This window comes from Protopterus annectens, chromosome 12.part0 (assembly GCF_019279795.1).
Source record: "Protopterus annectens isolate FY-2018-M chromosome 12.part0, PAN1.0, whole genome shotgun sequence".
Classification (NCBI taxonomy): Eukaryota; Metazoa; Chordata; order Ceratodontiformes; family Protopteridae; genus Protopterus; species Protopterus annectens.
Genome location: NC_056746.1, coordinates 942,867,013 through 942,889,802, shown reverse-complemented (window position 1 = coordinate 942,889,802; position 22,790 = coordinate 942,867,013). Strand labels below are relative to the sequence as shown.

General features: G+C 41.2%; 1 protein-coding gene across 1 annotated transcript in view; it reads left to right on the top strand.

Annotated features, from left to right (window-relative positions):
* Positions 1-22,790, top strand: part of STX16 (syntaxin 16) — a 379,775-nt gene that overhangs the window by 35,551 nt on the left and 321,434 nt on the right. The window contains exons 2-3 of the mRNA XM_044089972.1: positions 8,875-8,944; positions 15,324-15,331. Of these exons, the coding sequence (XP_043945907.1) occupies positions 8,875-8,944; positions 15,324-15,331 (78 nt within the window). The remainder of the gene's footprint in view (positions 1-8,874; positions 8,945-15,323; positions 15,332-22,790) is intronic.

The following is a 22,790-nucleotide window of genomic DNA, read 5'->3' as shown; positions in this document are numbered from 1 at the left end:
AGTACCATCCTATTGCTCTCATGTCCCCCCTTATGTAACATTCTTGAAAAATGCATTCAATCCCAGCTGTCTCAACACCTCACCAAAAATCTTCTCCCCCCTCCCAATACTGCATCTGTCCCCATTGTAGCACTACTGCAGCCCTACTACATTCGCTGATGCTGTAAAGACCCACAGGAATGAAGGAAGGCTAGCATCTGCCCTCTTTCTAGACCTTTCCAAACCTTCGACTGAGTGTCACACCCCATCTTCCTACAAAAACTGAACCAAGAAAACTGCGCTGAACATGTATATTTATATATAAAGACTTGGTTTGGTAGTTAAGTTTGTTCTGATGAAGTCCCTTCATAAGGGAAGAAAGCACTTAACCTGTTCGTGTGTTTCTTAATAAAGCTACTATTGGTTCCAACCAGCTGTTCAGCGCAGTTTTCTTGGTTCAGTTTCGGATTTGGAGGTGTGGAGTGATCGGTTTCCTACAAAAACTCTCGACTCTGGAATTTGGTGAAACGTGTACCACATGGTTTAACAACTATCTTGTTAATAGGTCACAGGCCATAAAATAGCACAGAGACTTAGCCCCTTTCCTCCCAATTTGCACAGGTGTCTTCCAAGAGTCCATTCTTACCACATCCTCTGACATGAACAGGTCATGCTGGAGAGATGGATATATCTCCTAGAGACTGCCACTTCTCTGGAACAAGCTTCCAATTCACATGGAACAGAGCCCCTCCCTGACCCTGTTCAAAAGCAACCTAGCTCAATGGATGGGTGACTGCAGATTCACTCTTGGGGTGGTACCCATGTCCATCCTGGACAGAGGAAGTCGTTATCCGAGACCCTTACCTCTGCAAACTTCACTTGCCTAATCACTGACAGTTGGGACAACTCGGGATAAATATGACTGGGCTTGTAAAAGCTGTAGTGCCTTTAGCCTAGTAACATTCTGTGAACCAACGTACAATAAAGGAAACTTGCCAGAAACTGTGTTCCTTTTATATAGAGTCAAAAATTTCTTCACTGACCAAACCAGATCCTAGCCTCTCCCCTACTCCTCCCGGCATTTCTCTCCTCGGCCCCTTTTTTCACCACTTACAAGTCTCTCAACTCTCAAATCTCAAACAGTGCTTTTACAAAATAGCAAAGTTTGCAGGAAATCGCCCACAAAAATCTCACCACTTGTGAGACTCCAAGAATTAAACTGCCTCAAACTACCCCACTTACTGCCTTACTCTCAACTTGAGACCACTCATAACCTCATCTCTAAATGTATAAACTGCCCATCTTTGTCAACTTTAATCCAGCCATACAAACCAGTTAGACCCTTCACTCAACCTAAATGGTGCACTTCCACATCACTAACTCTAATAATACAGCAAGGGATGGTCTGTTCTCAAACTATATCACCAAAGCGTGGAACACCATACCCATTTTCCTAAAAATACAGTAACATCTCAAACATTTTAAACAGTAGCTAAAGTCAAACCTGCAGAATCTCTGGCTCTGCCCCTGCACTAACTCTGAATAAGTGCCCCTAGGGTAAAGCATAATTGTACTCCTTCTTACCCTTCAGATACGTCCCTCTTATCTCTTTCTCACAGCCCTTCTTCTCTGTACTCTCAAGTACTCGAAATAACTGGCTACTATCCCTCCCCCCACTTTCCCAGCCAGTGTATCCTTCTTACATTCACCTGTAGAATATTTTCCTTTCCATCTCCACACATACAATCACTTCTAGCCCTTTTTCTCCTCGAGCAGTCTTAAGTTTGCTATACCAGCTGCTGACTAGCAAAAAATGAAATAAATAAATAAAACATAAAATGATGCAGCTTTTCTGTATTTTTGTCTATTTTATGTCTGTATGAAACTGCTTACTGAAGTATACAGTGCTACTGATTACTGAAATCTGTGCGTACATACACACACACACACATATATACAGACCCTGTGCTGTTGGTACACTGAAATTTATGTCTGTACTTTTGAATTGTGGTCATTATCTTCCTTTGCTCATAACAGTATTCTGTATCTGTGCCTTATTGTACTCTCTGCAGTGACTCCCTTATTATGCAGACTTTTCCAAATACTGTTGAATGACACTTCTATACCACGTATAAACTTTTACAGAATGTTTTCATCCACTTAACTATGTATAAATCTTTATGTAATCTGTATCATTTGGAGGTTTTCTTCCTGGGCTTTCACTAAAAAGGGAACTATGTGCCCAGTCAGACTTTTCCAGTCAGTAAATGCAATAAATAAAGAGAAACCGGTTTCTGTGTTGCCCACCTGTCTAAAAGAGTCCTCCTACACCATACTGCAAAGAGTATGGTGTGGAACGTGTCAGACAGGTGGACAACGCAGAAACTTGTTTATTTTTATTTATTTATTTCATTTGTTGACTGAAAATGTCTGACTGGGCACAAAGTTCCCTTTTCAGTGGAAGCGTATTTTATTCTTGGGAGTGTCTTTCTGCCCATTTCATTACCATAAATGCTGTCATTCATTAATTCCTTAAATATTTTACCCTTATGCTTACTTGAGGACCATGTCCTGTGTAGGGAGAACTGCAGTTGGTCTAGAAACCAGTCATCTTGCCAAGTATCAGTGTCTAGAATATGGAGAGGCGAGTATCTTAAGTATAGTCCAGTTTTCATGGTTTCCCTAATGATCTTTTTAGGCCATTGTATAAAATCATTCAATACATTTAAGTGCATGTTGCCAGAGTGTGCAGTCCAACAGGATCTTTTAGGTCCCTGGGCTACTCCTAGCTTCTTTATGGGAAGCTTATGGAGGCATTATGAAGTTAATGTATGTTATTAAAAATTAGGTTTACAACAGTATTTGGCACACAAATCACTCCCAGAGGCTTCTGCATTTATAAACGATGCCTGTCTGGACCAATTTGAGAAGTAGAAGGATGCTTCCAGCAAGTAGACCAGATAATGGAATGGCATACTTGTACACTACAACATGCTGAAGCCGCAGTAGCTTCAAACAGAAGATAATGAATAAGGACATAATTAAATTAAAAGTATTAAAGATTATATTGGGAAATTCAGATCTGGTTAAGATCATCGGGGACAAACCTACGTTCAGTTAAGAGATCTAGCAACTTAGTCTATTCTCGAATGAGATATTGTTTCCAGTTCCATTAGTCATCACACGCACAGCACTTTCCAATGTGGTAAGTGCAGATACGTGACCAGTTCTTCAGTTAAATTCAAACCCTTAGACATTGAAATCTGTGCAAGCAACAGAATCAACTGTGAATCTACACACTTGGTTTACCTTGCCTCTTATGAGTCCTGCATTAGTTTTTATGTTGGCAAAACTGTGAGGCATTTATCAAGAAGACTCTACGAACACACACTAGAAATAATCTGTGATGATGTGAGGTAGTGCCAGCTATGCCATAGAAAGTAGGGCAGTGGATGTGTAACATATGCCAACATAGCTGTTTGGAGTTTTGTAAAGAATTCTATGTCATTTGTATATCAAACTGAGTCATGCAGATGGCTTGTGTTGAAAATGTATTTGTAAAGCTGCTTGTGTTTAAAAATGTATCGACAGTGGGTTCTGCTGGACAGAAAAAAAATACACCTGTATGTCAGACTATTGTAACTGTTGAATATTTTCTAACAGAGGATACTGGAAGAGAAGAGGTTAATATCAGTCCAACTAACTTTGAAAAATAGTCTGAAATTTAATCACCTGGTTTAGGTCATAAAGAATGTATCTTACAGTTCTGGTTGCATATTTGGTGACACTGTGGCCATTCCTGAAAGCCTTGCCACATTAGTCAAACACTACCATTTGTATTATTAATTTTGCTCCGTATAATCGGGTACACTTGTAAGATCCTTAGAGTAGCTGTCTTTGGAGTGTTCTGGTGGCAGTATCTACCTTACAGTCTGGGGGGGGGGGGGACATAGCTGGTCAGCCTTTCCCAGGTGTGTGTGAGTGAAAATCAAACCTCTGAGTGTGAGTTTCCACTCGTCTAGTCAGGATAAAATAGACAAGTCTTTGTGGGTTCTGTTCAAGCAGCTTTATTATGTACAAACACATCAGGATTGAGGCTTAATAACTTTAACTTAAATAAACTTATAAACAAACCAGCTATTACACTCATACATGCTCACTCTCAAAATGGCACTGAAGCTAGCATGTGCTTCCTGTTTGTATGTACGGGCCGACCTTGAGAAGCTTCTTAAAGGTACAATGCATACACACCATTCTACATCCTTCGTCTTTGAGAAATCAGTCATGCAATATTGATGACACTAATTGGCATGCAATCGTTACAAATAACTTTTTGTCATGCAGTTATACAGAACAAAATACATATAGATAAGTATATTCAGGTTGCTGTGTATTTCACACTAGGTCTAGAAATACAACCAAAACTTGTGACATAAAAAGTTAGAATCCGGTCTAGCAACTGGGATTGTCTCTGTTGAATGTTCAACCTTAGGGACATCAGGAATGGAAGTAGAGGTCAAGACACATTCTACATCAGGAGTATTGTCTGGATTGCACTGAGATCTAGAGTCTGTATCACAGGAACAATGCTGTGATATCGATTCTGTTACAGGAAGATGTCTGCGATTTCTCCTGTATGTAGAATCTGAGGATGTGGAGATGTAGGATCTTGGCTCGTACATATACCTGTTACTTGACCAATCCGGTTGAAACCTTTCGCCATTTGTATCCTCACTGTCTCTCCTCCTTTCAATGGACGAAGAAATCTGCTTAATTTATCATAGCTGGACTTCTGGAAAGAATGCTTTGTGAATAATTGGGCTCTAATTGTCTTGCTGGTAGCTTTAGGCCTCAAAACCAACTGGAACTAATAGGCAATGTTGTTTTGGTTTGCCTGGATAGATGTCTCTGAGCAAGAAGGCCAAGTACATCGTCATGGGGTATGTTTCTGAGATTGAATAAATTCAAAAAGACACCGGCATTATTACGCTTTGACCTTTCAAGTAATTGCTTAGCACTCTGCAATGCATGTTCAGCTAGTGCATTTGATTGTGGATATTCTGGACTACTAGTAACTTGTACAAAGTCCCATTCTTTTGCAAATTTCTGAAACCACTAACTAGTAAATTGAGTACCATTGTCAGAAACAACTTTGTGTGGACTACAGTGGACTGAGAAATGACGTTTCAACTTAGTGATAACAGCAGTGGGTGTCAGATTGGGTAGTAAATCAATCTCAAACCATTTCTAATACGAGTCTACCAACACTAAGTAATCCTAATTTTTCCACTCATCAGTGGCTACTTTTGATCAAGGTAGGTCAGGAACTTGACTTGGCTGAAGTGGTTCTTTTTGCAAATGCGATCTAGTACTATTACTGACACCATGTCGCTCATCTAGTTGGGATAAAATAGACGAGTGTTTGTGGGTTCTGTTCAAGCAGCTTTATTATGTGCAAACACATCATAATTGAGACTTAATAGCTTTAACTTAGATAAACATATCCTACATGCTCACTCTCTGGCTGCACTCTCAAAATGGCACTGAAGCTAGCACGTACTTGCTATTTATATGCACATGCCGACCTTGCGAATCTTCTTAAAGGTGCAATGCATACACACTTTTCTATATCGGCTATGTGGACCAGGGACATAGAGCACTGGTTTCACAGAGAGGGCGGTGGAGGACTTTGCTTTGAAGACTCGGCTGAGGACTCTGCTCTAAAGCAGTGTCAGTGGGGAGTCTTATTTGGGGCCTGGAGAGAGAGAGAGGGAGAAACCCAGCCCCAGGACAGTGCATGTTACCTGTGTGCTCTTAAGGGAAATTGTATGTACTTTGTGCAGAGAGCTACATCTGGAAATACTGTGTGTATCTATATTTGTTCCAAGTAAACATCCCTCACTGGTGTCAGTGGTAAGTATTGAGGCTCCTTGATTACTGGCCCAGAGGAGAGACGTCACATAATGCTTTAGCAACGCATGCTGCTGTGTGTTCCGTTTTTAAAAAAAATTCACGTTCTTTGTTTTGCATTTTGTCAACACATACATTTTTTACCGGGGATTATAAAACTAGGGTGGAATGCCGAGAGGTGGCATGGCAAATCAAATTAAGAGCAGATCATACTCCAGCACTCAAGCTCATTGACATCAAGTGTTTTTTTTATTAATGCAGAATTTTCACTGAGGGACAGTTCTCCTGTTATTTTTGTAATGATTTTCATTTTTGCACTTTCATTTTTATTTGCACCTTGGATGTCGATGTTAACGTTGTTGTTTTTATTTTATATTTTATTTTAGGTGTTCACACAAATTAAGACAGGTATATACCTTTACAGTAGCACCCATTATTTTAAATTCACTGATTGGACACATTCAGTCATGTGATCTTTAGGTTACCTTTTTAAACAATTTTCATAGTCCTCATTGTATTTTCTGAATGAAAGCACCGAAGCCTTGCCTTGATGATTTGTGTGGAATGTTTGAGTTAATTGGTTTTGTTTTCAGTTTTACACCACTTTTTGGGAATTTTTAAATTATTTTGAAATTAAAATTACATTATATGTTTTCATGAAAAATGTTTGACGTTACTAAAGTTGTTGGAAAGTATGAGGAGAAGGTCCTAAAAGGTCCTAAAATTAAAAATGATGAAACTGAAATGGTACTAGTGGAATTTTAGCCCAGGCTTGACTTCTCACCTGCAGTGGCAACGCTGTCATGATCAGCATCAATTAAAAGAGGAAATATTTGAAAAAGTTCTTCCATGTTACAGCTGGAAATGTGGAGTGGAAGACAGTATTCTCTGTGATGCAAACTTATCTCTTTGACATGTTCTATTTATTTTGCAAAAGCGATCAAGATCTTGAGCAGGTATTTGACACCAGTGGACTTGCAAATGTGTGACAGGCCTGACAGAATAGAGTTAGCTGAAGCTGTTTACATAAGACTGAGATTGACTCAACCTGTATGCAAAAATGTAGAACATAATGTTTTCAAGTTTGTTGCAAAATATAGTGTCCTGTATGACAAGATATGAAAGCCTAATTATCTGTCCCCTTACTCTTCTGCAATGGGGATGGCATCTGGTGTAAAATAAACTACTGCAATGGGGATGGCATCTGGTGTAAAATAAACTACTGGAGTATTTTTTTTTTCCAAAAACGTAGTGGCATCCTATCTAAAACAATCCGCACTCTTAATCCGTATGTCCAAAAAGTTACTGCATGTAGAATGAGTTTCCCTTTGAAACTTAAAAACAAAGTGGACTTGTTAATATAAACAAAGAATTCCATCAGTGACTCAAGTATCATTCCATTATCAAAAATATGTCAGTCACATAACATAATTAAGTAATCAGTTTCTGGTAGAGTGAATTAAATACATACATCTTTCCCACCACCACAGAAATGTATTGGCAATCGCAGGGACTGCAGCTGCCCCCATAACTACACCCGGAACCTGCTTATAGTGTTCACCTTCAAAAAATACATAATTGTTGGTCAGAGTATACTCAACAATCACGTTGATGTCACTCTCCAAGGGTTGAAGAACAGTTAAAGCGTCACAAAGCCACTCGGTTCCCCTCCTGGAGTGGGATGACCAAAAACAAATCCTTAATAGCCACAGCAGCCATTAAAGATGTTTCTACAAATTCCACCTTTGCAAGGATGCTCAAACTGCCAGGAATCCCTCAATATATGTACTTAAGGTAGTCATTCACATATTTTGCTAAAGGTTCTGTAACTAGTCGATTTTTTTTTTCTCCCTGTAGCAGAAGAGTTGTCGTTAGGGCCTCTCTCTCTGTCCCATTGGGTCTATTGGACACTCCATACTTCCCCTCCAGAATTTATCCATTGCATGCTTGGAGCAAGTGAGCATTGCATAGTGAGAGACATTTTTCAGGGTTATGGAGTCGTGTACGAGACCATGAATAGGTGGGTGTAGGTTAAGTATCTGGGTAGCTTCAGACAGTAGTTTTTAGGGCAAAGTAGTGGTAACTTCCATATGGGGGGGTTGAAGCAAATTTTGCTATTGCTATAGCATGTTTCAAGCTTTGTTTTCAAGTAAACTGTCAAATGTGCAATTTATAGCAGCTGCATATAGGCGTATGATAAGAAAACAGAATGAAGCAATGTTTTTTCTGTCTATATCTGTGAGTTATGGTTTGGACCTTTAAAGGAATCACAGTTTTGGTGATTCATTTGATGACATATGTGCTGGCTAATTTCAGACTTTCATCTATAGTGACCTCAAGTAGTTTAGTATGACTTAACATTTTGGATAGTGGTATTTTTGACAAAGGTAATATTGGGTGAGATTTTCTGGGCAGAGTGTTGGGATGTGAATAAGATTAACTTGCTTTTCTTTAGGTTTAGAAGTAGATTTGATTTGTCTAGCCAGGATTCGATGGAGGAAAATGTTGCTTGGGTGATTTAGTTGGAGTTCTGTATGATTTGGTACAGAGCAGATCAAGGTCGCATCATCTGTGTATTGTTCATAGGTTGGTACTAGGCTATCGGCCCTAGGGCCTATGCAAGCCTAGCCATAACAATTCCCTGGATATTTCTTCCCACAATATTTGCTTCTCCAGGCCCCTGTCTAGCAGGGCAACTGACATGATCCCCGGGGTGAATTTCCTATCTCCCATCCAATCATCAAGGTTCCTTTTGAAGAGGGCCAAAGAGGTGCTCTGCTTGATATGTATGGGCAGTCTATTCCAGAGTATGGGGCGTCTCTGGGTCAGGAACCTATCCCTCCAGCATGTTTTGTTCATTGTGATGACAAGGTTTAGATCCCTGGAGCGTGTGGCTCTGAGGGATTGGGATTTCTTTAAGTGGAGCATGTCCAACAGCTCAGGGTTTGACATGGCCTTGTATGTTAAGCAGAGATCGCCTGTGAGTAGACGATATGCCACAGAGTATAGCTGGAGTTTTTTTAGACGGTCAGTATATGGCATCTGCTTTAGGCCTGTGATTCTTTCAGTAAGGTATTTCTGTGGCCTTTCAAGCTGTTGCAAATGTCTTGTGAGGTACATACCAAACAGGGCATTATACTCTATAATGGGTCTAATGAGGGATGAGTACAATGGGACAATGACCACCTTTTTTCTGGATGAAAAGCCCTTAGTGATGAGGTGTGCCACATAGAAGGATTTCCTGACTGCTGTGGCAATGTGGTTATCGAAAGTGAGACCACTGTCCACCTGTATCCCTAAGTCTCTCATCACACTTTCGATGTTTAGTGTCCTGCCACCTATGTGGTAATTCATGGGTACCAATATAATTGAGTTTGGTAGCAGTGTGACCTGTTTACAAATATGTTGAATAACAATGAACAAAGAACAAGAGCCTTGTAGGACACTAACAGAGGTTGGAGGGAATTGAGAGAATTTGTGGTGACGTTTTACAGCCTGTTGTCCCTTTTGAAAGGCAGCTGTGAAACCAGGAGGGCAATGGCCGGGTGATATGTAAGGAGGAAAGTTCAAATAAAAGTTTTAGGGTGGAAGGCAAGTTAGAATACCGTAGATAAGTCAAGAACTATAGTTGATAGTTAACTCTTGCAGGAATGCAAGCCTTTAACTGTATTGGTAAAGTCTAAGAGGGCAGTTGTGGCACTATACCTTGAGTGAAAAACATGTAGGTTGCTGTCTGCAAGGTATTAGAGGAACTGTGTATGAATGCATTTTTCTAAGGTTTTTGATAAGGTTGATAGTACTGCTATTGGTCTATAATTTGTGAGTTCACTGGGTAAGGATATTTTTCCATAGGGTTGAGACATGGCTTTCTGTTATCAAGCAGTTTATCAAGGTAGAGATGAGCTTTGGGTTAGATTGTGTGTTTTGTTGGAGTTTATAGTAGTAGTTTTTGTCCTCCCCGATTTGATATTTTGTTTGGTATTTTGGATTTTGGAAATTTTGCCAATTTACTCTCTCTGTTCTATGACCACTGTTTCCCGACTTTGACTGCCTTGTGCTTAAGTTGTGTAGTTTCTTTTGGTGGCTATGGAACTAGGTTAGAGTTTATCTAACTTTTTAGAACTTTGTGAAGTCTGCAGTAAGCTGGGGGATATATTTGGAACCTTATGCAAGAATGTGTGGTGCTGTGGCAAAAAAACATCACTGTTTGGGCCTAGAATCATTGCTATTAGTTCTGTATTACAATATGTGCAGCCTGTGGCAGGGCTAACCAGAGTGGAAGTTCTAATTTCTTTGGAGGTTCCTTTTTCTAGGAAAGGGTATAGAATCCTATGAAATACAATGCATTTAAGTCCCATGACCATTTGCACTTTGCCAGTACCCACCCTCATATTGTACCGTCTTCTCAAGAAGGGTAAAACAAGTCAATCCAGGAGTACATTTGAGTAGCCATACTGTCAACCACGTTTAATTTGAAGAATGCTAGTGTGTGTCTGTTTAACTTGCAGAGGGAGTTTGTTCCAAATGTGCTATACATGTTGGATAATCTGTCACTCCAGTATGTCTTTTTTATGTTAGTGTAGATTTAAGAACATACTTGTAGTGTATATCTAGTATGTCTAGGATTGTAATTCTGTCCTCATCTTCAAGGTAGGACTGGCAGGATGTAGCCTAGCTGTGAGAACTTTCCTAGTGCCATTGCCTGTTGTGGAGGAACTTTTTCAGAGGGTAGCTATGAATATTTTGGGGTCTCTTAAATCCCAAGCACCACTGGTAAGAGAGAGATTGTGGAGGTGGTAGAAGACTGTACTAAGTACCCTGAAACAGTGGATTTGTCGTCCTGAGGCAGAAAAGGTGTCAAATTTTCTGTTAGAAATTTTCAGCAGAGTGAGAGTTCCCTAGAAAATGGTTAAAGTTAAAGGGGCTAATTAGATGTAAGACCTGTTGGCTTGTTTGTGGAAGCCCTGTGGGGTACAGCAGTTAAAACTTACTACCATCTGTGATCAAACTGTTTATTGGAATCTTGATTCTGCTCTTACGACTATGCTGAGAGAGCATTGTCAGACCGATTTAAACGGAGATAGGACATGTACTTGTCCATTTCCTTTTTCAATACAGAGAGCTGGCTCCATCTGAGCTACTTTATTTATTTCCAGTTTGATGACCAGGGAGGTCCACTGGGCTCAAGGAGCCTGTTTTCAGTGGAGGTCTGGGGAGAAAAGCTCCATAAACACAGTAACAATAATCAATAAAGTATTATTACATATCCAGAATACACAGTAACAATAAGCAAAAAGTTGTATTACATAGTAAAACTTAGTAGGGTACGATCAGAAAAAGTGGAACATGCATTACATACATTTGTACTAGGATTGGGACAAGTTGAAACAGATGATTACTTGCACTGAGGAAGTAGATGATGAGAGCAAGGTTATAAAAATAATTGTTATTTAAACATGGTTATAAACTGACATTTGTAAACACAATTTTGCATAGAGGGGTGAATGTAGGTGGAAAGTACATTATTTAAAAAGTATAGATTTGAGGCAGACAGTTAAGAACTAGAGAAGGTAGGGTGTATACATCACCATTCAGGATAAAAAGTGAGGATGATTTAGTTAAATAGCATCAAACTTTGAGTTGCCAATAGAGAGAGTCATCCCCAGAAAGGGGAAAGAGGACCGTTAGTAAGCTATTTACAGTATATACGTTGTAAGATGTAGAATGTTAACCTCATTTTGAATATAACATAATTTATTTACAATATATGCATTTTAAGATATAGAATGCTAAATTGTTATATTCAGAGTGAGGCTACTATTTTAGGTAATCAGTATGGGTTAGATTAATTTGTAGTAAGGACATAGTGGGCTAGGTGGGTTGAGTGCAACTGCAATTCCAATTTTGGGTGAGGTGGGAATAGAGCTGAGTTTTAAAGTGTGCAAGGTTTTCTGAGGTTCTTAGAGTGGGAGGGAGGGAATTCCATTTTTTTGCTAGGGAAAATGATATGAGAAGTTGACCGATGGGACAGTTTGGTTTGTATACAGAAAGTAGATTTTGGTGGGCAGATCTTGGAGTTCTGTGAGGGGTGGGTGTATGATGGTAAGATGTTAGAGCTGAGCAACTAGTGGGTTTAAAAATTAGTTTGTGGGCAGTAGTGAGTTGGAGGTAGTTAAGAAAGTTGGGAAGTTCTAGCCAATGAAGCTGGTGGAGAGAAACAGTGGTGGGAGGTGTATTTGGATTTTGTGGCGAATTTTGAGATTTTGTCTTAACAGATTTCCTGTTTGGAAGTGATAGAGGAGGATAGGTTAGTTAGAAGAGGAGCACCATACAAAAGTGATGGTAGTAAGAAGGTAATGGCAAGTGTTTGTCTTGTAGGAGGAGAGAGAAAATGTCAGTTTCTGTACAACATATCAAGTTTCTAATGCGTTTTCTTAATATTTAGCTGAATATGAGTATCGAATTTTAGGTGTTAATCAACAGTAACCCCAAGAAGTTTAGCAGATGGAACAACTTCTGTGGAGGAGTTGGTATGGCTGATAATTTTGAAAGAGTTTTTGTTGAGAGTGAAAGATTTAGAGGGAGAGAAAAGTAGTATCTTAGATTTGTTGGCATTTAGGGAGAGGTGATTTTGAAACATCCAGTTCTCCGTAGTTGAGAAGGCAACTTTAGATTGATTAGTACTCAAGGATATTATTCATAATGAATAGTAGGGTGAGTGTGATTCCCATAAGGAATCTGTTATAGAATATGTGCCGAATTGCAGGAATAAACTTGAGAGGCCATGAGTTGGCTCAGGGTAACCTTGAACAAGCACAACAGTAAGAGATTCAGAATACACAGTAAAGCAGAAGGTAGTGATGCCCATTCCTGTGCACAACATTCTCCAGCTCCTGCTGTCCAGTTATATTGTCATGTAGAAGTTAATGGTAGGTAGTGGTGCCCATTCCTGTGTGGCACATTCTCCAGCTCCTGCTGTCCATTGATACTGTATCGTCTAGAAGTTAATGGTGCTTATGCTTGTACAAAACAGTAAGGTGCGTGGGAAGGTCTGTTCACTGTTGTCAGAAAGGGAAGTAATTATGTGGCACAGTTGCCAGGTAAGAGGCAGAAACACACACACTGCAGTGTTACAATGATAAAGCCTTTTCATAATTGAGAGACACTTGCTCAGTATTTGCAGTGGGTTACAGGAAGATTGTAAGGGAGATTTTGTGGTAGACCACCTCAGTTGGGTCTCACTGTCGGTGCTGGTTGCTATAAAAGAACAGAGCATCAGATTTTGTATAGACCACAGGAATTCAATCACACGTGATCTGATACTTTAGGAATTGCCTAGAACAAATTAAGTTTTGGAGCACTTGGGTAGGATCAAGTTATCGGACTACCACTGACCCGAGTAAAAATTAATGGTAACTACCCTTGATGCCGACTGCAAGGGAAGAGGTCAGCTTTCGCATCCTTTGTTTACATGAATTTGCTAAGATTGGCTCGGGGGGGTGGGGGGGCGCTCCATATCTTGGTAAGAGCCAGATACTGTGCTTTCTATAGCTAGTCTTGGCACAAACATGTTCAACATGTTGGAGAGGTTCTGAGCAGACTGAAAAGTGTAGATTTAATTATAAAGGCTAATAATTGTCAGGAATGATGGAAGTACCTTACCTTCATCAAGTGGGTGGTAGCAAAATTCAGCTAGAACCTCCCGACATAGAAGCTATACAGACATGACCTTGCCTGTATTCTCAAAATGTAGGTAAGATTGTTCTTGAGAACAATAGGACGTTACAGAAAACTTGTCCATCACTATGGTACAATAACCAATCCTTTTACACACTGCACTCCAAACAAAAGAGTCCAGAGAAGTTATTTAGATAATGGCATGTGAGCAGGCTTCCTAGAAGTTAAAGGCCTTAACTGGACACCCACTATATTAGCCCCCCATGATTATAGTCAGGAATTTTTTGTGCAGGTAAACTCCTCACACTGTGAATCTGGGGGTTATTTTTAGCCAGGGTTCTTCAAAAGGGAGAAGAGCATCCAACAGTATAATGTTAGTTGCATATTCCATTCAAGGAAGAATCCTATGTAGCTGTGAAAAAAGAAATGGTTGAGGATCTGAAGGTTGCCAGCCAGCTAGAATTTTGTAAATAATCCTCTGTTTTTTGTAAATATTAATAAGATCCACAGGCCTGCCTTACAAATATAAGACAACTATTTGTTATGATTAAACTATGTTATGTGCTAAGCTTCAAAAATATAACCACATTGCACTCTGCTGGAAAAGAGCAGAAATGTATATGGCCTATATGCCTGTGCAAATATGTTTTCCTAGTAGAAATTGGGACATATAGAGTTAACTTGCGAACTCTAAGAAAATAAGTAAAGAGTTTTACAATAAAGTTAGTTTATTTCAGCTAAGAGACAGAATGGGTACAGCTAGAGTTTCTTTCTATTGTTTAAGACACTTTTATTATAATTATATCTATCAAGAAAATAGTCACAGCGGAGCGACCATGAAGCACTGAGTCTCTGAATCCTTTTAACATATACTATATATTTATTGTAAAATACATAAACAAATAAAACGGTGAGTGCTTTCACATTTAAGCTTCATCAGACCTTCTTATGCCCCAGTGGGAAGTCTTACTAGGGATCTGGAGAGAGAAGGCAAAACCAGCCCCAGACTGACTGTGATCCCTGTGTGCTGTTAAGGGAAATTGTACTTTACTGTGTTTGTACCTTGTCATCCGAATGTGCATCTCTCTCACTGGTGTTAGTGACAAGTATAGAGGCTCCTTGATTGCTGGACCAGTGCACAGGCATCACATATTAATTGTTTGGCAGTGGTGGGATAGCCACATCACATATTAATCGGCTTGTAGTGGTGTGGATGTTATATTTCTGTAGCTTGTATACAGTGATCACTGAAGGTGTTTGTTTGTGCTCTAAATCAGACGTGGAGTAAACAATCAGAGTTTATATCACAGTTGTTTTATTTCTTTTGTTAGCGTAGTTAGTCAGGGAGAGCAGGCAAGAATGTCCGCAGAGGAGTATGGCAAACTGACAAGAAGCCAGTTGGCTGAGATGTACCAGGCTGAAGGACTGGTACATGAAAACCTGACTAAAGCAGACACGATTGCAGCTTTAGTCACAGCTGCATCAGAACATAGCAACCAGGAGGACTCTCAGACTGGCCATGGAGATGCACAACTCTCAGAGAATGGACAGCTCAACCTTTTCACAGAGGGCTTAAAAATCCATCTGGAGTTAGAGACTTGAGTTGGAGGCCAAGCATTTGGAAATGGAAGCAGCAGAGAGACTGAAACATCTGGAAGCTGAGGAGAAGGTGAGGCAGAGGCAACATGAAAAGGAGATGCTGACTCTTCGCCAGAGTCATGGAGGTAATGGGGAAGGGAGTAACCGAACCCAAGAAGCACAAAAGGTCAGTACATTTCTTCGACAATTTACAGAGGTAGATAATTTTGATAATTTCATTCATATGTTTGAGAGGGTATATAAACAGTACAATGTTGACCAAGGGCTCTGGGTATGGTTCCTGACCCCCTTACTCCATGGTAAAGCTGTAACTGTTCTGTCCAAACTGTCTGATAATGACTTTGTAAATTATAATGTTGTAAAGAACTGTTTGCTAGAATTCTTTAAGCTAACATCAGAAGTTTATAGGGAAAATGTTTCGTGAGTGTAGACGAAAGGCAGATGAAAGTGTGTGTGTGAACATGTTGCTGAACTAAGCACTTATTTTCATAGATGGGTGAGAAGGATGACAGGTCACCACTTTTGAAGGGCTGGCAGACGTTTTGGTGAGAGAACAAGCCCATAGCACTGTGCCTGAGGACATGAGGATCTGGTTAGCTGATAGACCATGCCTTACTGTAGATGAGTTGGGGAAGAAGGGAGACCTATACCTAGCAAGTAGGGCATCCCTGCACGAGAAAGGGACACCCAGTGCTGCTCAGGTCTATATTATATAACTGAACGCACTGAATTGCGAACGCTATGTAATCAACAAACAATCCCTGAACACCCAAAATGTCTAACACACGGATCAGTGATTTCTTTTCCCAGGAAAAAAAAATTGCTGATCCGTAAAAAAAAATAAATAGAAATGTAAAATAAAGTGAAGGGCTGTGTCCCCCACACCACCCCTACTTAAATATACCAACTCCGAGATTGCACCGCAGTGGAGGAAATGGCAAAGTCCCAAAAATGGTCCAGTAGCTGTTCCATGCTTTTGGTATTTTTCCATTTCGCTGAATGATGTTTGACTAAACAGCATTCGCAGTTCATTGCATTTGCTAAAATAATAGGGACCCGTGCTGCTCATGGGTCTAATGGAACCCATGGTGGGCAGCCCATACTGCCCCAACAGAATCTGCTAGTAGCAGGGGAAGCCACTAGTCCAAGTACACATCCAGGACCTAGGGTTAAATGTTTTAAATTCAACCGGTGGGGCCATGCAGCATATGGATGTCCAAGGGGGGAAGATGGGGAACAAAAGGTGGGAGAGCCAGTAAGTGAGGATGACAAAATACCAACAGTAGGTTGTCTCGACACAACAAAGGAACCAAACTACCACAAGAGGTTATATCCTATCTTAGTGAATGGCAAAGAGACCATTGCTAAGAGAGTCACAGCTCTGACATAATCATTGTGAAGTCTGCAATGGTTACAGAGGAGCACTACTTGCCTGGACAGTCTACTCCAGTCAGAGCTTTAGGGGGGACCTTATCCCAAATACCTTTGACTAGGGTTCACCTTGACTGGGAGGGTGGAAAAGGAAGCCAGCAAGTAGTTGTGTTTGAGGATATCCCTGCAGATGCCCCACTGGTGAATTGGTTACTTCAGGGAAGGAGCTACCCTGTAGCAGTGAGACTGAAGGTGGACCACAGCTGCTTGTGGGTACTGATGTTCCCTTGGACAGAGTGACTGTAAGGGCAGAGGTGAGTAGTAGTACCCAGGCTGACAGTGAGGCACCGCTCTCCGAGGATACCAGACTTCCTGTGGAAGGGGAGCTTGGAAAGGTTACAAAGAAAGAGCTGAGACAGGCTCAGCTCGCAGACCCTACATTACAAGGCCTGAGAGAGGTTGCTAGTGAGGCGCCTGATTTGCAAGGGAAGGGGAATCTGTACACTGGGACAAAGGGTTACTGTATTGAGAGTGGACCCCTGAGGGAGGGCTAGAAGGTGAGAGAATACAGCACTTGGTAGTGCCCAGAGCCTACCATCTGGCACTTCTAGCCATAGCCCATGATATTCCCTTTGCAGGTCATATAGGCATAAAATGTACAAATAGCCGTATTATACAGGACTTCTATTGGCCTGGGATTTACAGAGATGTAACAGTGCAGGACTTATGAGCAGTGCCAAAAGGTAGGCAAGGCAGGAGACAAGGTGAAAGCTCCGTTGATGCCTTTGCCTCGGATTGAGGAGCCATTTCAGAGGGTAGCTATGGATATTATGAGGCCTCTGAGTACCCAAAGTTCTACAGGGAAAAAGTATATCCTATTGGTAGTAGATTCTGCTACCAGGTACCCTGAGGGAGTGGCACTGTCCTCCATTGAGGAAGAAAAGGTGGCAAATGCTTTGTTAGAGATTTTCAGCAGGGTAGGTTCCCCAAAAGAAATACTGACTGACAGAGGTGCCAGTTTCATGTCAGACCTGCTGACTTGTTTGTGGAAGTATTGTGGAGTGAAGCACGTAAAGACAACCCACTACCATCCCCAGACTAATAGTCTTGTTTAGAGGTTAAACCTCTACACTCAAGTCTATGCTATGGGCATTTGCAGACCAGTTTAAGAGGGACTGGGACAAATATTTGCCCAATCCGTTGTTTGCTTACAGAGTGGTTTCCCAGGAATCCACAGTTCTTTCACCTTTTGGGTTGCTGTATGAGCATAGGGTGAGGGGGCCTCTAGATTTAATTTGAGATGAGTGGGGAGGGTGAGTGTGAATTCTACAAGGAGTCTGTTGTAGCATATGGCCTAAACCTCAAGACAAAGCTCAGGGAATTTGTGGGCTTGGCACAGGAGAACCTGGCAGAAGCCCAACAGCAGAAAAAGGTCTGATATGACAGGAATGCTCGAGCTAGAGAGTATGGTGTAGGGCAGCAAGTAATGGTTCTCATTCCTGTCGGGCACAACAAGCTGCGGGCAGCTTGGGAGGGACCCAACAAGGTGGTAAGGAAGGTCAGTGATGTTAACTACATGATAGAATTGCTAGGCAGGAGGCAGGGGCACAAATTGTACCATGTTAACATGATGAAACCTTACTGTGATAGCGAGGCCCTTGTGCTAATTATTTGCAGTGGATTGCAGGAAGAGTCTGAGGGGGATCTGTGACTGATCTCCTCAGTGAGGCTCGGACAGACCTCTTCAGTGGAAGGGGTAGCCATGTTCCAGCAACTATCTCCTACCCAAGTTTGAGAAATCTGAGCTGTGTTACAGGAGTTTGGGGACATGTTCACTGGGAAACCAGGGTGCACCCACCTGGTGCAGCACCATGTGGATAGAGGACCCCAAATGCCTGTTAGGCAGACCCCTTATAGGGTGCCTGAGAGAATCAAACAGACTCTGAGGGAGGAGATACAGGAAATGTTGGAACTAGGGGTAATTCAGGAGTCCAGCAGTCTCTGGGCCTCCTCAGTGGTGCTGGTGCCAAAGAAGGATGGCAGCACCAGGTTCTGTGTGGACTACAGGAAATTAAATAGTCACACAGAGTCAGATGCTTACCCCAAGCCTAGAACAGATGAAGCCCTAGAGCAGCTGGGTGGGGCTAAGTATCTTACTACCATTGATCCTACCAAGGGTTACTGGCAGGTGCCCTTGACTCCCACTACTAGAGAGAGGTCAGCCTTTGTGACTCCTTTTGGCTTGTATGAGTTCACAAAGATGCCCTTTGGGATGAAAAATGCTCCAGCATCTTTCCAGAGGCTGGTAGATCATGTCCTAACAGGAGATTTTGCCCTTGCTTTCCTAGATGATATTGCCATCTACAGCCATTCCTGGCAAGAGCACCTTCAGTATGTCAGGGAGTTGCTGGACAGACTACAGTGGGCAGGGTTAAACATTAAGCCCAACAAATGTCAGGTGGATATGGCAGAGATCTTCTACCTAGGACATAGAGTGGGGAGTGGTAAGATCAGGCCAGAACCTGCCAAAGTGGAAGCCATTCAGGCATGACATGCAGCTGTTACTAGAAAGCAGGTAAGGGCATTATTAGAGACAGCAGGGTACTACAGAAAGTTCGCCCTCAGTCATAGTACCATAGATGCTCCCCTCAAGGTCCTGACAAGGAAAAACAGGCCAGATAAGGTAGTGTGGACCCCAGCACGTGAGCAGGCATTCCAGTAGCTTAAAGGAGCTTTGGGAGGACCCCCTGTGTTAGCCAGTCCAGATTACAGAAAATAAATTGTTGTGCAGATGGACGCTTCAAAACCATGGGGTGGGGGCTGAACTTAGCCAGATTTCTTCAGAGGGAGAAGAGCACCCAGTGGTTTATCTCCATTGTAGGCTCCAACCCAGGGAGGAATGCTATGCAGCTGTAGAAAAGGAATGTCTAGCCATAGTATGGGCACTGTAGAAACTTCAGCCTTATCTGTATGGAAGAAAATTCACTGTAGTTACTGATCACAGTGCCCTAACATGGTTACATTGAGCAAGGTAGCAAAATGTCAAGTTGCTAAGGTGGAGCCTAGGGTTACAAGCATATGATATGACAGTGCAGCATCACAGTGGGGTTAGCAATGCCAATGCAGGCTGTTAAGACAGGGAATGGGTTAAGGTATTCCCAGATAAGCTCAAGTCTCTCAAGCAATGTTTCTCAAGGGTCACTTGAAAAACTAGCTTAGATTTTCAAGGGGGGGAGAATTGTGAAGGCCGCCAGCCAGCTAGAATGTTGTAAATAATCCTATGTTTGTAAATATTAATAAGATCCACAGGCTTGCCTTCTTCTTCTTCTTTCGGCTTTTTCCCGGTTAGGGGTCGCCACAGCGGATCGCCTTGTCCGCACATTGAATGGCAGAGGAGTTTTACGGTGTCGAGTTGCCAGCCCGAACCTTCCACAGAAGGCACACTCACACCTAGGGCCAATTTAGAGTGTCCAATCCACCTGCAGCATGTCTTTGGGATGTGGGAGGAAACCGAGCACCGAGGAAACCCACGCGACCACAGGGAGGACATGCAGACTCCGCACAGAAGGCACCCCAGCCGAGGATCGAACCGGGGAACCTCTTGCTGTGAGGCGGCAATGCTAACCACTGCACCACCGTGGCCGCCCATCCACAGGCTTGCCTTACAAATGTAAAACAAGTATATGTTATGATTAAACTGTGTTATGTGCTGAGCTTCAGAAATGTAACCACAATGCACTCTGCTGGAAAAGAGCAGAAATGTATATGGACTATATGCCTGTGCAAATGCATGTTTTCATAGTAGAAATTGGAACATAGCGTTTTTGCAAACTCTAAGAAAATAAGTAATGAGTTTTATGACGTGTATAAAGTTAATCTCAGCTAAGAAACACTATCTACAGCTAGAGTTCCTTTGTATTGTTTGAAACAGAGATAATTATAGGTTTCAAGGATAAAAGTATTTAACAATTTTATGATTCCAATTTCCAGACAAACTTCTCAGAGATAAGTATTTTTAACAGAGACATGTTCATTTTTAAATTCTTGTTAGCCTGGAAACTAAGGGCAGAGGTGACAAGAACAATGTAATCTGAGATGACCCAGCAGTAATGTGTATTATTAATTTAAGAACTGTCACAGAGAGAAGGTCTGTGCATTTTGTATTTTGTTCTGGACTTGTAAACATCTCTTCAGCACTTCTCATCTATATCTGCCTGGCTCTGTAAGTAAGACATTTAGGCCATAGTATCTCTCAGAGAGAGGAGTATAGCAAGAGTAGTCTAGATGTTTTCTGTATTTATGTGAGACTGTTCTGCAATGTTTTAAAATATTTATTGTGATTCTGAACTCTGTTGTCACTGTGTTGAATTAATGAGCATGGTCTTGTGCTTTTATTGTTAAATATATTTAAACCTATTAATTGTGGCTGGTTTTGTGTAGAGATATTTAAGCTCTCCAAGTACTTGCATATGCATTTGGTGATACTGTACAAGCTATTCCTAAATAGCCTTCAAGTCTTCGTCACACTTACCATTTGGATAATAGTAACATTACACAGTAAGGTCGGGCACCCTTTGGCAAGGGCCTTTATAGTAGCTGATGAGTGGTTGGTGATAGCTGGTACTACCTTATAGTCTGGGCAGAAGGGGGCATAGCTAGTGAACTTTTGCCTGCCTTCTCCAGGAGTGTGTGTGTGTTTGTATATAAATCAGATCTCCAAGTGTGTGCATGTGTGTCAGCTATTTGGGCAGGGACACAAAGCACTGGTTGGACAGAGAGGGTGCTGGAGATTTTGGCTTGACCACTTTGCTGAGATCTTAACCCTATAGCTGTGCCAGTGGGGAGTCTTATGGGGGATCGGAGAGAGAGGGAGAAACCAGTCCCAGACTGACTGTGATCCCTGTGTGCTCTTAAGGGAAATTGTGCTTTACTGTGTGTGTACCTGTCATCCTCCCAATGTGCACGTCCCTCACTGGTGTTAGTAATGAGGATTGAGGCTCCTTGATTACTGAGCCAGTGCACTGGCATCACAGAGGATAGTTAGGGATGAAAGTTTTCTCAAGATCCCAGTCTATAAGGCAGAAAATTCATAGTAGTCACAGGTCATAATCTCTTAAAATTGTTGCATAGAACAAGTGATCAAAATGATGATGTTCTTAGCTGGAGTTTGGGATTGCAGTCCTACAATATGACAGTCCAGCATTTGAATGGAGCCAGTAATGCAAACAAATGCAGATGGTCTGTGAAGACAAGGTCTTGATAGCTTAATACGCAATGCATCTTTAACTCCCAAGCATACCTCTCAACTGTACATATTTTTGCCTTATATTTTTGATCTGTTCCTCATAAAAATATTTTTTTTGACAAATCACTGGGATGGTCTAAGGATTAAAATCACCAAGTAATGAATGAAGTATTTGAGTTTCACTCTTCATATCTTTCAGAAAATGCATGCCAACACAAACCCTGTTATTCTAACAACGTTCTAAGTTTATAAAACCTCAGCTTTGGCCGGCTAAGAACTAGCTGTATTCAACTGGACATATAAGAGAATTTAAGTACCTTTATCTGCACTTTTATTTTCAAACAATACAGTATTTCAATTGATTTTAACTGTGTTGCAGGAATATTAACTGAACTGGAAGTTAGTTAGTGTTTGCTGAATTTTATTATTTGCTAGTAATTACAGGTGTGGGGGTAGCCACATTCTTTGATTTCCTGTCCTTGCCTATTTAAATGGTACAGTGTGAAATATTTTCTGCTTAAAAACCTCCGCTTTGGCCGGCTAAGAACTAGCTGTATTCAACTGGACGTATAAGAGAATTTAAGTACCTTTATCTGCACTTTGTTTTCAAAAAATACAGTATTTAAATTGATTTTAACTGTGTTGCAGGAATATCAACTGAACTGGAAGTTAGTCAGTGTTTGCTGAATTTTATTATTTGCTAGTAATTACAGGTGTGGGGATAGCCACATTCTTTGATTTCCTGTCCTTGCCTATTTAAGTGGTACAGTGTGAAATATTTTCTGCTTAAAAACCTCAACTTTGGCCGCTAAGAACTAGCTGTATTCAACTGGACGATAAGAGAATTTAAGTACCTTTATCTGCACTTTTTTTTCAAAAATACAGTATTTAAATTGATTTTAACTGTGTTGCAGGAATATTAACTGAACTGGAAGTTAGTCAGTGTTTGCTGAATTTTATTATTTGCTAGTAATTACAGGTGTGGGGGTAGCCACATTCTTTGATTTCC